We start from the raw sequence: 14,648 nt of genomic DNA on the forward strand, positions 1-14,648 counted from the left end.
TCCGATCTTTTAGTTTTCTGACTCGGGTCCAAATTCTCTTGTTTAACTTTCTATGCAAAATTCATCCAACGACTTATTTATTTCACAATTGTTAGCCTGATGGAAAAAGTCTGATCTTGAAGATAAAGCAAATTAAAATAACTGACTGTAGTGGTAATAAATTGAGTTTTTGTTTCATTAGTTATTCTTTAAGGTGGTCTGGAAGTATTTGTAAGCGTTTTTGAGGAACACTTGTCATTTTTATGTTATACATATTTTTATGATTTAGTTCAGTCTGACGGGCAATAACAATGGCAGACAACTCTGTTGGAAGACATTTCAAAACAATTTATAACACACTCCAGGTTCTGCTGGAAAAAAATCACAGGGAGAAAAAAAATCCAAGCATGAGTAAACCATGGGTGGTCATGTTGCAGTTGTATAAGACATTGGTGAGGCTTCATTTAGAGTATTGTGTTCAGTTCTAGGCACCATGTTATAGTGTGAAATAACCAAGGGAAGAAAATGATTGTTGGAGTTGTGTACAGACCACCAAACAGCATCAAACAGGAAATTAGGGATGCATGTAGCAAAGGTACAGCAGTTATCATGGGTGATTTTAATCTACATATAGATTGGGCTAACCAAATTAGTAACAACACTGAGGAGGAGGATTTCTAGGAGTGTATACGGGATGGTTTTCGAAGCCAATATGTAGAGGAACTAACTTAGAGGGCAGGCTATCCTAGACTAGGTATTGTGCAATGAGGAAGGATTAGTTAGCAATCTTGTTGTGCAAAGCCCCTTGGGCAACAGTGACCATAATATGGTGGAATTCTGCATTAAGATGGAGAGAGACAAGGGTCCTGAACTTAAAGAAAGGTAACTGATGGTATGAGACGGGAATTGGCTAGGATATACTGGCAAATTATACCCTCAGTACAGGGGTCGGCCGGTTCCACGCCAACGTGCATCGCTGGGGGCTGCGTTCATCAGCAGCCTGCGTGTGTGGAGCAGACCAGCAAACAGCGCAGCACGTCATTTTCGACTGCGCTGTCCTCCGCCCCCTTGGTGGAGGGGTAGACCTCACGGCCCTCGACAACAGCACATTGAACTGCCTCAAACACAAGAAGAAGAGGAAGATACTTAAAGGGTTGATGGTGGATATGCAATGGCAACGGTTGAAAAATCGCATGGATAAATTCCAACAATTGTTCATCCATGTCTGGCATAAAAATAAAACTGGGAAGGTGGCTCAACTGTGGTTAACGACGGAAATTAGGGATAGTGTTAAATCCAAGGAAGAGGCATATAAATTGACCAGAGAAAGCAGCAAACCAGAGGTTGGGAGAAATTTAGAATTCAACAGAAGAGGACAAAGGGTTTAATTAAGAAGGGGAAAATAGAACATGAAAGAAAGCTATAAAAACTGACTGTAAAAGCGTCTATAGATATGTAAAGAGGAAAAGATTAGTGAAGACAAATGTAGGTCCCTTACAGTCAGAAACAGATGAATTTATAATGGGAAACAAGGAAATGGCAGACCAGTTAAACAAGTACTTTGGTTCTGTCTTCACAAAGGAAGACACAAACAATCTCCCAGAAATACTAGGGGACCGAGGATCTAGTCGGAGGGCAGAACCGAAGAAAATCCACATTAGTCATGAAATGGTGTGAGGTAAACTGTTGGGACTGAAGGCAGATAAATCCCCAGGGCCTGATGGTTTGCATCCCAGAGTACTTAAGGAGATGGCCCTAGAAATTGTGGATGCATTGGTGATCATTTTCCAATGTTCTATACACTTTAGATCAGTTCCCGCAGACTGGAGGGTAGCTAATGTAACCCCACTTTTTAAGAAAGGAGGGAGGGGAAAAACATGGAATTATAGACCAGTTAGCTTGACATCGGAAGTGGGGAAGATGCTTGAGTCAGTTATTAAATATGTAATAGCAGTGCATTTGGACAGCAGTGACAGATTCGGTCAAAGTCAGCATGGATTTATGAAGGAGAAATCATGCTTGATTAATCTTCTGGAATTTTTTGAGGATGTAACAAGTAGAATGGATAAGGATGTGGATGTGGATGTGGATGTGGTGTATCCAGACTTTCAAAAAGCCTTTGACAAGGTCCCACACAAGAGATCAGTGTGCAAAATTAGTACGTGGTATTGGGGTAGGGTAATGACATGGATGGAGAACTGGTTGGCAGACAGGAAGCAAAGAGTAGGAATTAACGGATCTTTTTCGGAATGGCAGGCAGTGGCGAGTGGAGTGCCGCAAGGCTCGGTGCTGGGGCCGCAACTATTTACAATATATATTAATGATTTAGATGATGAGATTAAAAGTGACACTAGCAAATTTGCAGATGACACAAAGCTGGGTGGCAGTGTGAACTGCGAAGAGGATGATAAGAGTTTGCAGGGTGACTTGGACAGGTTGAGTGAGTGGGCAGATACATGCCAGATGCAGTATAATGTAGATAAATGTGAGGTTATCCACTTTGGCGAAAGAACGAGGAGGCAGATTATTATCTCAATGGTGTCAGATTAGGAAAAAGGAAAGTGCAACGAGACCTGGGTGTCCTTGTACACAAATCACTGAAATCAAACATGTAGGTATAGCAAGCAGTGAAGAAGGCATGTTGGCCTTCATAACAAGAGGATTTGAGTATAGGTGTAAAGAGGTCCTTCTGCAGTTGTACAGGGCCCTGGTGAGACCTCACCTAGAGTGTTGTGTGCAGTTTTTGTCTCCTAATTTGATGAAGGACATCCTTTCTCTTGAGGCAGTGCAGCGTAGGTTCACCAGGTTAATTCCCGGGATGGTGGGAGTGACATATTAAGAAAGAATGGATCGATTGACTGATATACTGGAATTTAGAAAGATGAGAGGGGATCTTATAGAAACATATACAATTCAACGGATTGGACAGTCTAGATGGCAGGAAAAATGTTCCCGATGTTAGTGGTGTCCAGAAGCAGTGGTCACAGTTTAAGAACAAGGGGTAGGCCATTTAGGACTGAGATGAGCAAAAACGTTTTGACCCAGAGAGTTGTGAATCTGTTGAATTTTCTGCCTCAGAAGGCAGTGGAGGCCAATTCACTGGATGTTTTCAAGAGAGAGTTAGATATAGCTCTTGGGGCTAATGAAGATGGGTAGAAAGCAGGAACGGGGTACAAATTTTAGATGATCAGCTATGATCATATTCAATGGTGGCACTGGCTCGAAGGGCCGAATGGCCTTCTCCTGCACCCATTTTCCATGTTTCTATATCTATAGAAAAGATCTATGTCAAGCTGGAAAGGGTACAGAGAAGATTTACGAGGATGTTACCAGAACTCGAGGGCCTGAGCTATAGGGAGAGGTTGAGCAGGCAGGGACAATTGGAGCACCAGAGGATAAGGGGTGATTTTATAGAGGTGTATAAAATCATGACAGGAGTAGTTTGGGTAGATGCACAGTCTCTTGCCCAGAGTAGGGGAATCGAAGACCAGCGGACATAGGTTTAAGTTGAAGCGGAAAAGAATTAATAGGAATCAGAGGGGTAACATTTTCACATAAGGGTGGTGAGTGTAGGGAACGAGCTGCCATAGGAGGTAGTTGAGGCATGGATTATTGCTACATTTAAGAAACAGTTAGACAGGTACATGGATAGGATAGGTTTGGAGGGATATGGGCCAAACGCAGACAGGTGGGACTAGTGTAGCTGGAACATGTTGGCCGGTGTGGGCAAGTTGGGTCGAAGGCCTGTTTCCACGCTGCAGACTTTATGACTCTATGACACTCATATTCTGAAGGGGCTGAAAGTCGGCGAGCATCTCTAAGTTGGGAATTTTTACATGTTTATTAGGATTCATGCTTAATCGCGTATGACTATTCACGTTACTGCTCCTTCTGTACACAGGGTTACTCATTTGTGGCACCTTCGATACTCTTTAATCGAAATGCTATAATGAATACCACATACAATCTGCAAATGACCACAGAAAGACCAGGCGACAGTGCAGCTGCATGCGGTGCCATGACAAAGGTTGGAGAGCTTATAATTACTCTCGGATATTCTGTTTTGTATAGAAACCCATTGCATTGGTGATATTATGATTTGAAGATAAGTTAAAATATATTGTTACAAAATCATAAAATAATGATGTGCTTTGGAATACTCACTTGCAAAAACAATAGCATCGTATTTTTAGGATCAGGCTCTTAACTGAATAAAGAGATCATAGTTTCATTCTGAAACCTTTTAACCATGTACTAAATTGATTTTAATTTCTATTTGTGTAGGATTCCATGTTTTACCAAAACTATGAAATGAACCTGAAAGAAAAACCACTTGGTGAAGGAAGCTTTTCTGTTTGTAGGAAATGCCGGCATAAGAGGACTGGACAGGAATATTGTGTGAAAATCATCAGCAGGAGGTAATAATTAATATGTTTATCAAGAAGAAAGTTATTTTCACGACAAATTTTAAGACAAGGATTGATTTTAAATTGTCTTGTATAATTTTAGCTTTTCTGAAAATGTTTTATTTTAAAAGAAACAACCAATATAAACTGACAGATGAAGCTAAATCTGAATAATTATTTTAAAATAGCATTTAGAAAAAGGACAATACCAGAATTGAACCCTACAAATTACCCAGACTTAACCAGAACAAGAATGTTGTTATTCTGTTTGGGACATATGACAATAAAACATACTTGACTTTATTCTCTTGACAACCTACCAAATAGCCTCAGCAGTCTGTCAGGATAGGTCATTCATCTTATGAGGCAAGATATATTATACTCTCCGGAAGTGGCGGCGCTGTGAAACAGCTGCGGCTCGCCTGCAGTCTGTCTGTTTTTACTTTTTTGTGTTGTTTTTTTTGTCTTGTTCAGTTAAACTTTTGGTTATTAGGTTGTGTTATGTGTGTGTGGGGGAGGGGGGGGGGGGGTGAAACAGGGCTTTCTGTCTCTCGCTTCGGGGGGAATGCGACTTTCTTGTCGTATCCCCCTTCTCTTCCCCCGTCTGAGCTGAGGCCTAATGGCGGAGCTGGCGGCCTCCAACCTGCGACCGACCTCGAGGATCCGGAGGTAAAGCCAGCCAGGACTTACCAACGCGAGGCTGGCCGTCTTCGAGCTGCGGCGGCGTTCGGGCAGCGGCACCACTCGGCGCTCCGGTGAGGGTGGACGGCGCGGGGCTGAGACGCTCTGGTGAGGGCAGCCCGGCTCCCGGCTGGAAGGCGCTCCCGTGGGCGGGCCGGTGCGGGGCTGAGACGCTCTGGTGAGGGCAGCCCGGCTCCCGGCTGGAAGGCGCTCCCGTGGGGGCGGCCCGGTGCGGGGCTGAGACGCTCCCGTGTGGGCGGCCCGGCTCCCGGCTGGAAGGTGCTCCCGTGTGGGCGGCCCGGCACCCGGCTGGAAGGTGCTCCCGTGTGGGCGGCCCGGCTCCCGGCTGGAAGGTGCTCCCGTGGGGGCGGCTCGGTGCGGGGTTGAGATGCTCCCGTGTGGGCGGCCCGGTGCGGGGCAGAGACGGTGCTCCGGTGGCTGAGGCGGCGTTCTGGCGGCGGCGACCTGAATCCGGGGCTCGGCTGCTGGCCAGTGGACGACATCGTCGGGAGCTCGCGGGTCACAGGTTAATGCCTGTTTTCCGGAGCTCCCGTGGCAACAACTGCGTCCGCTGGACTGGAGGGCGGCAGCTTCGACCACCCCCGGGCCGCGGAGCTTGAACCGCGGGACTGACTTACCATCGCCCGGTGGGGTATCGCCTCAGCGCAGAGGGAGAAGAGGAGGGAAGAGACAGTAACTCTAAGACTTTTGCCTCCATCACAGTGAGGAGGTGTTTGATGAACTCACTGTGGTGGATGTTAATTTGTGTTTATTGTGTGTTGTTTATTATTACATGTATGGCTGCAGGCAACGACATTTCATTCAGACCGAAAGGTCTGAATGACAAATAAAAGATTCAATTCAATTCAATATATAGAGGTTCATAGATAAATAATCATAGCTGAAGCTGGCAGAACTGTGCAGTCTGTTGCATGGGACGAGGAGTAAGGAAGAATAAAGTAATGAGTTATTTGCAAAGAAGAGTAGGAAATCACACAAAAGACAAAAGGTTACATTTAGAGTGAAAAGTGTTTAATTGTCATATGTACATTGTCATATGAACAATGAATTTTTAACTTGCTGTAGCTTTGCAGGCAAATTAACACACTATCACAACAAATAAATATTCAAGAAACAATAATGCAATAAATTGACAGATATGCAAGGATCCAGACATAATGGTGCAAGGTGAAGTAAGTAGTACAATCTATATGTTGAGGTAGGATTGCGGTTAGGATACTGCAGTGTGATTCAAGAGCCTGATGGTTGATGGGAAGAAGCTGTTGGTGGGCCTGGAGGTCACGATTCTCAGGTTCCTGTAGCTTCTTTCTGATGGTGGCAGTGAGATGAACGTGTGGCCAGGGTGGTGTGTGTCTTAGATGATATTAGTTGCCTTCTTGAGGCGACACTTCCTGTAGATGGTGGGGAAGTCAATACCCGTGATGGACTGGGCAATGTCTCCTATATTTTGCAGTCTCCTTCGTTTTTGGGCATTCAAGTTACCGAACCAGGCTGTTATGCAACCAGTCAGTATGCTCTCTAAGGTACATCTATAGAAGTTTGATGGCGTATTCTCCTCAAACCTCTGAGGAAATAGAGACGTTGATGAGCTTTCGTTGTGATTGCATCAATGTGCTGGGCACAAGACAGATTTTCAGAGATGCACACACAGGAACTGGAAGCCGTTGACTCTCTCTGCAGCCATCCCGCCAATGAGGACACGATCGTTCATGGGTCCTTGGCTTTCCCTTCCTAAAATCAACAATCAGTTCCTTGGTCTTGTTAATGTTAAGAGCAAGATTATTGTTCTGGCACAACTCAATCTGATTATTAATCTCCTTCCTATACTGTGATGCATCATTACCGTTTATTCATCCAACAATGGCGGCATTATTGACAAATTTAAAGATGGCATTGGAACTGTTTCTGCCAACACAGCCATGGGTTTAGAAAGAGTGGAGATAGGACTGAGCACACAGGTGCTCCTGTGCTGATGGTCAGCGAGAAAAAAGTGTTGTTTCCAATTTGTACTGTTTGAGTTCTGACAATTTGAATGTCAAAGATTCAATCCCATAGGTATTGAGCAGAGACCCTGTTCCCTGAATTTGACAATAAGTTTAGAGGGGATGATAGGATTCAACACTGAGCTGTAGTCAATGACCAACAGCCTGACATGTTCTTGTCGTCCAAGTGGTCTAGTGCATATAGAGCCAGTGAGATGAGATCTGCTGTGATGATGGTAGACACAATATGCTGGAGAAACTCAGCGAGTGATGCAGCATCAATGGAGAGAAGGAATTGCCGATGTTTTGGGTCAAGACCTGAAACATCGCCAATTCCTTCTCTCCATAGATGCTGCCTCACCCGCTGAGTTTCTCCACCATTTTCTGTCTACCTTTGATTTTACCAGCATCTGCAGTTCTTGCTTAAACATTTCATCCACTCTGCTGTGACGATGTTCTGCTGTGGCAAAAGGCAGATTGTAGTGGTCCAGGACCTTATTAGGGCAGGAGTTGATATGTTTCATAGCAAACCTCTCAAAGCACTTCATCACAACGCACGAGAGTGCCACCAGTTGGCATTCATTGAGGCTTGCCACCTTGCTATTCTTGGGCACTGGTATTCTAGATGTCTGTTTAAAGCAGGTGTTGTTGTAGAGAGAGGCTGAAGATGTCCATGAAAAGTCCAGCCATTTGGTTCATGTGTGTTTTATGAATGGATACACCATCAGGGCCGACGATTCACCCTCATGAAGGATCTTCTGACATCGGTCTCGGAGAATGAGATCACATTGTCATTTACAATGATGTTGTGAATTACAATGTTGATCTCCCTCTTGAAATGAGCATCGAGCTTGTGCGAGGGTGATATGCTGCTGATACATGAACAATGTACCAAGAATGTAGTAGCACAAATGTTGCTATATTTTTTAAGTTGCGAATTAATAAGCATGGGCAAATGCTTGCTCACTTGATTGGAGCTAGCAAATAGTTTTCATAATTTGTTATGATGCATTCTTCTCAAGCACCTTTTTTGTAAGCTGATTTTGATTCATCATTCTCTGGTGATGTTTTTTTACGTACATTATAGTTTGTCTTCCATTCAGTTGTAAAGTGTGAATCCTAACATGCCATGTTTTGTTTAGAATGGAACTCTGTACACAGAGAGAGACTGCAGCACTGAAGCACTTGGGGGCTCATCCCAACATTGTTAAGCTGTACGAAGTTTATCATGACCAGGTAAAGTAAAAACAGAGCGTCAATCTAAAACTTCAACGTTCTAAAAGAAAACATATATATTAATTAACATCATCTGGAGATACATGATACTGCAGATGTTGGAATCGGGAGCAACAAACACTCTGCTGAAAAAGCTGTTTCTGTGGACGGAAAGGAATGATTAACATTTCAGGTCAAAACCCTGCATCAGGAGTGAGTGGGGAGAGTGGCACAGTTTACCTTGCTCTAAATGTAAGAACAAATTGCAGAAGGACCCAAACAGCCCTTTCAGGTGAGATAAAAACTCACCTCCAACTTCACCCTATCACACTAGCAACTGTCCTTATTCACCCTCCACCCTCCCCCAACCACCCACCACCTGGCTCCATCTATCATCCACCTGCCTTTGTCTCCTGTCTCCACTGCCCCCCACCTAGCTTGACCTGTTTATTATTCTTCATTCTTCTATTACCCACCAATCACATCCAGCTCTCCCTCACCAATTCCCCTCTCTTTATACACTCTCCCCTCTCCACCCTCAGTCCTGAAGCAAGGTTTTGACCCAAAAAGTTGACCATTCTTTTCCACCCACAGATTCTGCTCAACCCACTGAGTACCTCCAGCAAACTGTTTGTTACTCTAATTAATGTTTTGTTGAGTATTTTAAAACTTAAATTGCTTTTGAAGGTTTTGAATTGTTTTTTTATTTCTTTTAAATTTGACATTCTTCTCTTTGACAGTTTGTTTTATTTCAAATTTCAGGACGACCATAATATCACAAGGCATTTTCATAATAGTGCTTCCAATAAAAATGCTTTGACCTGTTTTAGAAGTATGCTTATCCAAGAAAATCTGTTGATAAAAAATAACAGTAGCTAACTGCCCAACTTGAATGTGCAAAATTACAAGCACATGCACAGAAAGATCTGACTTGCAAGCCACAAAGTTCTTATGAAATGCTTTTTTGTTTAAATTAGGGGAACTATAAAATTATTGCCAATAATATGTGAATTGGTCAATCGCCATTGCATTAGCTCTTAACTGTAGATATTATGTCTGCTGTATGCAATTAACCACATTTAATTGAAAATATTGTTTTCCCTTATAAAATTATATAAAGTCTTACTAACCTCTTGTGTTTTGCAAACTCTGTTTCCATATCCTATCGTGATAAAGACTAAGTTCTGAAATCTTTATGTATGGTAAATTTGATGATGTAAATTTTTCATTTCTAACTCTGTAATAATGATTCAGTTTTGCTCTTCCCCCTAGATGCACACATACTTAGTTATGGAGTTGTTGAGAGGAGGTGAGCTTTTCGAACACATTAAAAACAGGAAGCACTTTAATGAAGCTGAAGCCAGCAGAATTATGAGCATGCTCGTGTCTGCAATTCGTTTTATGCATCACTGCGGAATTGTGCACAGAGATATAAAACCAGAGGTATATGTATACTATTGAATACATTTCAAATAATTGTGTTCCCTAATTGTAATCTGGAAACTAATATTAACCCATGTTTTATTTTACCACTTAATACAAATCGAAGAAAGCAATTTATTTCCAAATGATCTGTAGAATTAAAAGCTACGTACAGGTTCATTATTCCTGCTAAATATTCTTCCTCATAAAATGAGCAATAGCACCAATGGAGGGCATTGACATATTAACATATATGATAACTGACTTGCAATTACAGGTAAAATGTTATATACAGCTTATAACGGTGGTGTCCTTAAAAAATGGGCCAGAAGAGCAAAGAGATCTATGGATTCAAGTATCAAATCCATAGATCCTGCTGTAATTGTTGTTATCTTGATCAGTTGGGCCGAGGAATCGTTAATGGAGTTTAATGCAGATAAGTGTGAGGTGTTGCACTTTAGGAAGTCAAACCAGGGCAGAACTTTCACAGTGGCCCTGGGGAGTGCTGTAGAGCAGATTTATCTATGAGTGCAGGTACATAATTATTTGAAAGCATCACAGGTAAATAGGGTGGTCAAGAAGGCTTTTGCTACATTGGCCTTCATCAATCAGGACATTGAGTATAGAAGTTGGGATGTTATGTACCAATTGTCCAAAACATTGATGAGGCCATATTTGGAATAATAGGCACAGTTCACCTCTCTTTTACTGCAAGAATGGATACAGAAACATGTGATGTAAGGAAGAATGAAATTGATGCTGGTAGAATTGATAAGATATACGTTTCACCTGGGAAGATTGAACAGGCTGGGCCTCTGAAAAGAGAAGCTTGAGATGATCTTATGGAGGACTTCAAAGGTATGGAGATGTTTGACAAGGTTGACGGAGAAAATATGTTTACTCGAGTAGACAAATTGAAATGTTGGTGCCATAAATATTAAGTACATTTATAAATCTAACAAAGATTTCAGAAGAAAATCTTTGCAATTAGTTATTAAAATATGAAATGCCAATCTAAACTAGTTATGTCAAATTACAAAGATGCATTGAAAGAAATTCTTTAAAGGTACATGAAGGAGAAAGAAACACAAAGGAGTAAAATGATAAATTGGCAGCTTGATGAAATAGGGAGCTCTGACTCTGGGTGGAACATAAGCAGCAAAGACAACTGGCAGAGTGGCCTGCTTCTATGCTGCAATGTTATGTAAGAATGAAGCCATGTAGCTCACTGCCTGTGTTAACAATTTGAAAAATATATCCTATTATTAAAGTATAGATGTCAATGCCACCCAAACACTGCTTGAAGAATTTACCTTCTCATACCATGAAGAATACCTTTCATTCTCATACCTTGAAGAATTTTTCTTTTCAGGTAAATGCCATCTTTGAGAGAAGGAATGGGTGATGTTTCAGGTCGAGACCCTTCTTTAGTCTTCAGACTTCAGTCTGAATGAAATGTTACCCATTCCTTCTCTCCAGCGATGCTGCCTGCCCCGCTGAGTTACTTCAGCATTTGGTGTCTATCTTTGGATTAAACCAGCATTTGCAGTTCCTTCCTACACGTATGCCATCTTTTGATAGTTACAATAGAATTTATTTTACTGCCACTTCATGCATTGTATTCCCAATGCATCTTGATATGAGAAAAAAAATCTTTACATTTCCTCTGGTTCTTATGACAATTACCTGACTCTGTGCTTTCATGTTAATCACCCTGCAAGTGGAAATTAGTTTAACACATTAAATTTTTTTAAAACCTTTCATAACTTTAAAGCTCTCTACTAAATGTTATATTTGTTTTAGTTTTGGAGATACAGCCTGGAAACAGGTCCTTCAGCTCATCAAGTCCACACCGACCATTGATGAGCCATTCACACTAGTTCTATGTTTCACATCTGCTCCATACACACAAGGCGTATTTTTTACAGAGGCCAATTAACCTACCAACCCGCACTTCACTGGGATGTGGGAGGAAACCCATGTGGTTACAGGGACAACCTGCAAATTCCACACGGAGAGCACCGGAGGTCAGGATCGAAACCACTGTGCCACCCAAAAACAGACTACAAAGCAAAGGCAAAAGCAATTATGGATCCCTCCCGATGAACTCATTGCAGTCTATTCCCACTTTGCACAGAAGTCAATAGATAATAATAGGTGCAGGAGTTATTATTCCCCTTCGAGCCAGCACCGCCATTCAATGTGATGATCATGGCTGATCATCCCCAATCAGTACCCAGTTCCTGCCTTCTCCCCATATCCCCTGACTCCGCTATCTTTAAGGAGCCCTATCTAGCTCTCTCTTGAAAGCATCCAGAGAACCCACCTCCACCGCCCTCTGAGGCAAAAAATTCCACAGACTCACAACTCTCTGTGGAAAAAAAGTGTTTCCTCATCTCCGTTTTAAATGGCTTAGCCCTTATTCTTAAACTGTGGCCCCTGGTTCTGGACTCCCCCAACATCGGGAAGATCGGAGGTGGAATGCCTCCTTCTTCTCTAATTATTCTACAAACCTGTATGTAGTTGAATGTGGGTGGAAAACGGAGCACCTGGGGAAAACCCATGCAGTCACAGGGAGAACCTACAATCTCCGTAGACAGCCCCCATAGTTGGGATCGAACCCTAGTCTCTGGCACTGTAAGGCAGCAACTCTACCACTCACTGTAAGGCAGCAACTCTACCACTACACCACTGTGCCACCCTAACATCCAGCTTCAGGAGCAGCTTCTTCCCTACAACCATCAGGCTATTAAATGCTCCTATCACCAAATAAGTTCTGAGCTACATAGACTTGGGACATTATTTTTGCCTTTGCACTAAGATTATTTGTTTATTTATTTGTCTGTTATTTTATATATATACTGAACTTTCTTTTGGTGTTTATTATGGGTTTACAGAGTGCTATGTTTACATATCTGTTGTGCTGCTGCAAGTAAGAATTTCATTATCCCGTTTTGGGACATATGACAATAAAACACTCTTGACTTTTGAATCTTGGCTGGATAGTGAAATAGAAATCAAGGGGACATGCGTCAAATACAGAGTCTATTCAGGAGTTATTTGAGGTGTTCCTTCAACAGATGCTAACTGTCTCTCTGTCCTTGAAAAGAACACTTCTATCCTTGGCCCTTCAAGGAGTAAGTCCTTTGGATATCAGAGCTATTTGTAGCTTTAACAATGCTGAAACATGCCTGCATATTGTGATTATTGGCTGGTTGCTGGATCTCCTGCTCTCTTTGCACCCACCATCTGTTTTCTAGGGCATAATATTTTAGTTGCCCCTTAGCCTTTATGTATCCATGGAGCTGTATTTTCTGCTCTAGAGACATGATAATGTGTCCACTCCGAGAATGTTTTGTATTTATGGCTAATTCTGAATCGTCCAGTCGTTCTCGTTGAATTGTCCCATTGTTTTCTGGTAGAGGTACCAAGTGTTCACAAGTTCACAAGTTGTAGGAGTAGAATTAGGCCATTCGGCCCAAGTGTCTTTTCACAGATGTTAATTACGGTGAACTTTGGACACTCTGCAGCTGCTTTTGGTTGGGTGCTGATTGAAAAGAGCTTTCTTTGCAAGGTCCTTTAATCCTACAACATTGGTTTTCTTTGTAACAGTGTTTGAGTTGCTGTTATATTTTACATCCAGGGTGATGGAAAATAGAGAGTAAATTAAATGGTGCTTAATCAAGCTGTCATCAGCTCTGGAAATCCTTGTGGTGTCGTGCTCGGATATGAACAATCTAAACTGACACTGATCAGATTGAAGCATTACCATGCATTCTTGTCTTTCTGGCAAAATAGTGACAGTAGTTGTGCTTTGATGTAATGTTATTAGTAAGGTTTGTTTATATTATTATGATTGGAGCTTTCCCCAACTCTCTTTATTCAAGGTCCCGTTGAATTTTAGATTTATACTCACAATGATCTAAGACAACTAGGTTTGTCTTTGGTAAATTGTCCCCAGTGTATAGGATAGTGTTTGTGTGCGGGGACCGTTGGGCGGCACAGACTCTGTAGGTCAAAGGGCCTGTTTCTATGCTGTATCTTTAAACTAAAAAACTAAACTAACAATTAGCCCTATCCAGGAAAATCTAGTTCAAATTGGTTTGCGAATTCAAAATACTCACTCGAATTAACTAATTCCAGTAATTAAAATATTTAAAAGAGTTCATCAGTTTTATTTGAATTTGTTGTGTAAATATCAAATAAATTTTAAAAATCTACTTTAATTGCCCAGGTACCTTAAATGATCAAGTTTTGATATAATGTGAATGCTTACTTTGTATGATTTATTTTGATTATATTTTGACTATAAATTGACTGTAATGTAAGGAATCTAATCTCATAATTAATCAGTCAAACAAATGCATGAAGAATTCTATCAGATATGCTTCAGAATTTAAGTTAATAAATGTAAACTTCTATTTTCATATTTGTATTTGAAGGATTAATAAATTAATATTTTGTTTTCTTTTGCAAACAGAATATTTTGTTTGCTGACCAGAATGTTGATGCACCAATCAAGATAGTAGACTTTGGGTTTTCAAGAGTTAAGCCATGTGATAACCAGCCATTGAGGACACCATGCTTCACTCTACAATATGCAGCTCCTGAGATTTTCAAACAAAATGGATATGATGAGTCTTGCGACCTGTGGAGTCTTGGAGTAATACTTGTAAGTACCTAAAACAGCTATAAATTAAGCAACAAAAAGAAATAACTCAACTGATCGAGCAGCATCTGTGGAGGCAAAGGGATAGTCAATGTTACGGGTTGAGACTCAGCATTAGGCTTTAACTATGTATAAATTATGTAACAGTGAAATACGTTTGGTATGGTGGGATGTCCAATGATTGTCTTTTACTACATAGGATTTGGGTTTTATCATTCCACCTAAAACAGAAATTCAATGTTCACTGCTGCTTGTTTAGAAAAGTAGCGGTAA

At 41.5% G+C, this 14,648-nt stretch overlaps 1 protein-coding gene across 1 annotated transcript in view; it reads left to right on the top strand.

Annotated features, from left to right (window-relative positions):
* LOC116975879 (ribosomal protein S6 kinase alpha-5-like) overlaps positions 1-14,648 on the top strand; it is a 62,012-nt gene that overhangs the window by 42,055 nt on the left and 5,309 nt on the right. The window contains exons 10-14 of the mRNA XM_033025197.1: positions 3,881-4,006; positions 4,264-4,397; positions 8,212-8,305; positions 9,557-9,727; positions 14,187-14,378. Coding sequence (XP_032881088.1) covers positions 3,881-4,006; positions 4,264-4,397; positions 8,212-8,305; positions 9,557-9,727; positions 14,187-14,378 — 717 coding nt within the window. The remainder of the gene's footprint in view (positions 1-3,880; positions 4,007-4,263; positions 4,398-8,211; positions 8,306-9,556; positions 9,728-14,186; positions 14,379-14,648) is intronic.

Source organism: Amblyraja radiata, chromosome 8 (genome assembly GCF_010909765.2).
Source record: "Amblyraja radiata isolate CabotCenter1 chromosome 8, sAmbRad1.1.pri, whole genome shotgun sequence".
In the NCBI taxonomy this organism is placed as follows: domain Eukaryota; kingdom Metazoa; phylum Chordata; class Chondrichthyes; order Rajiformes; family Rajidae; genus Amblyraja; species Amblyraja radiata.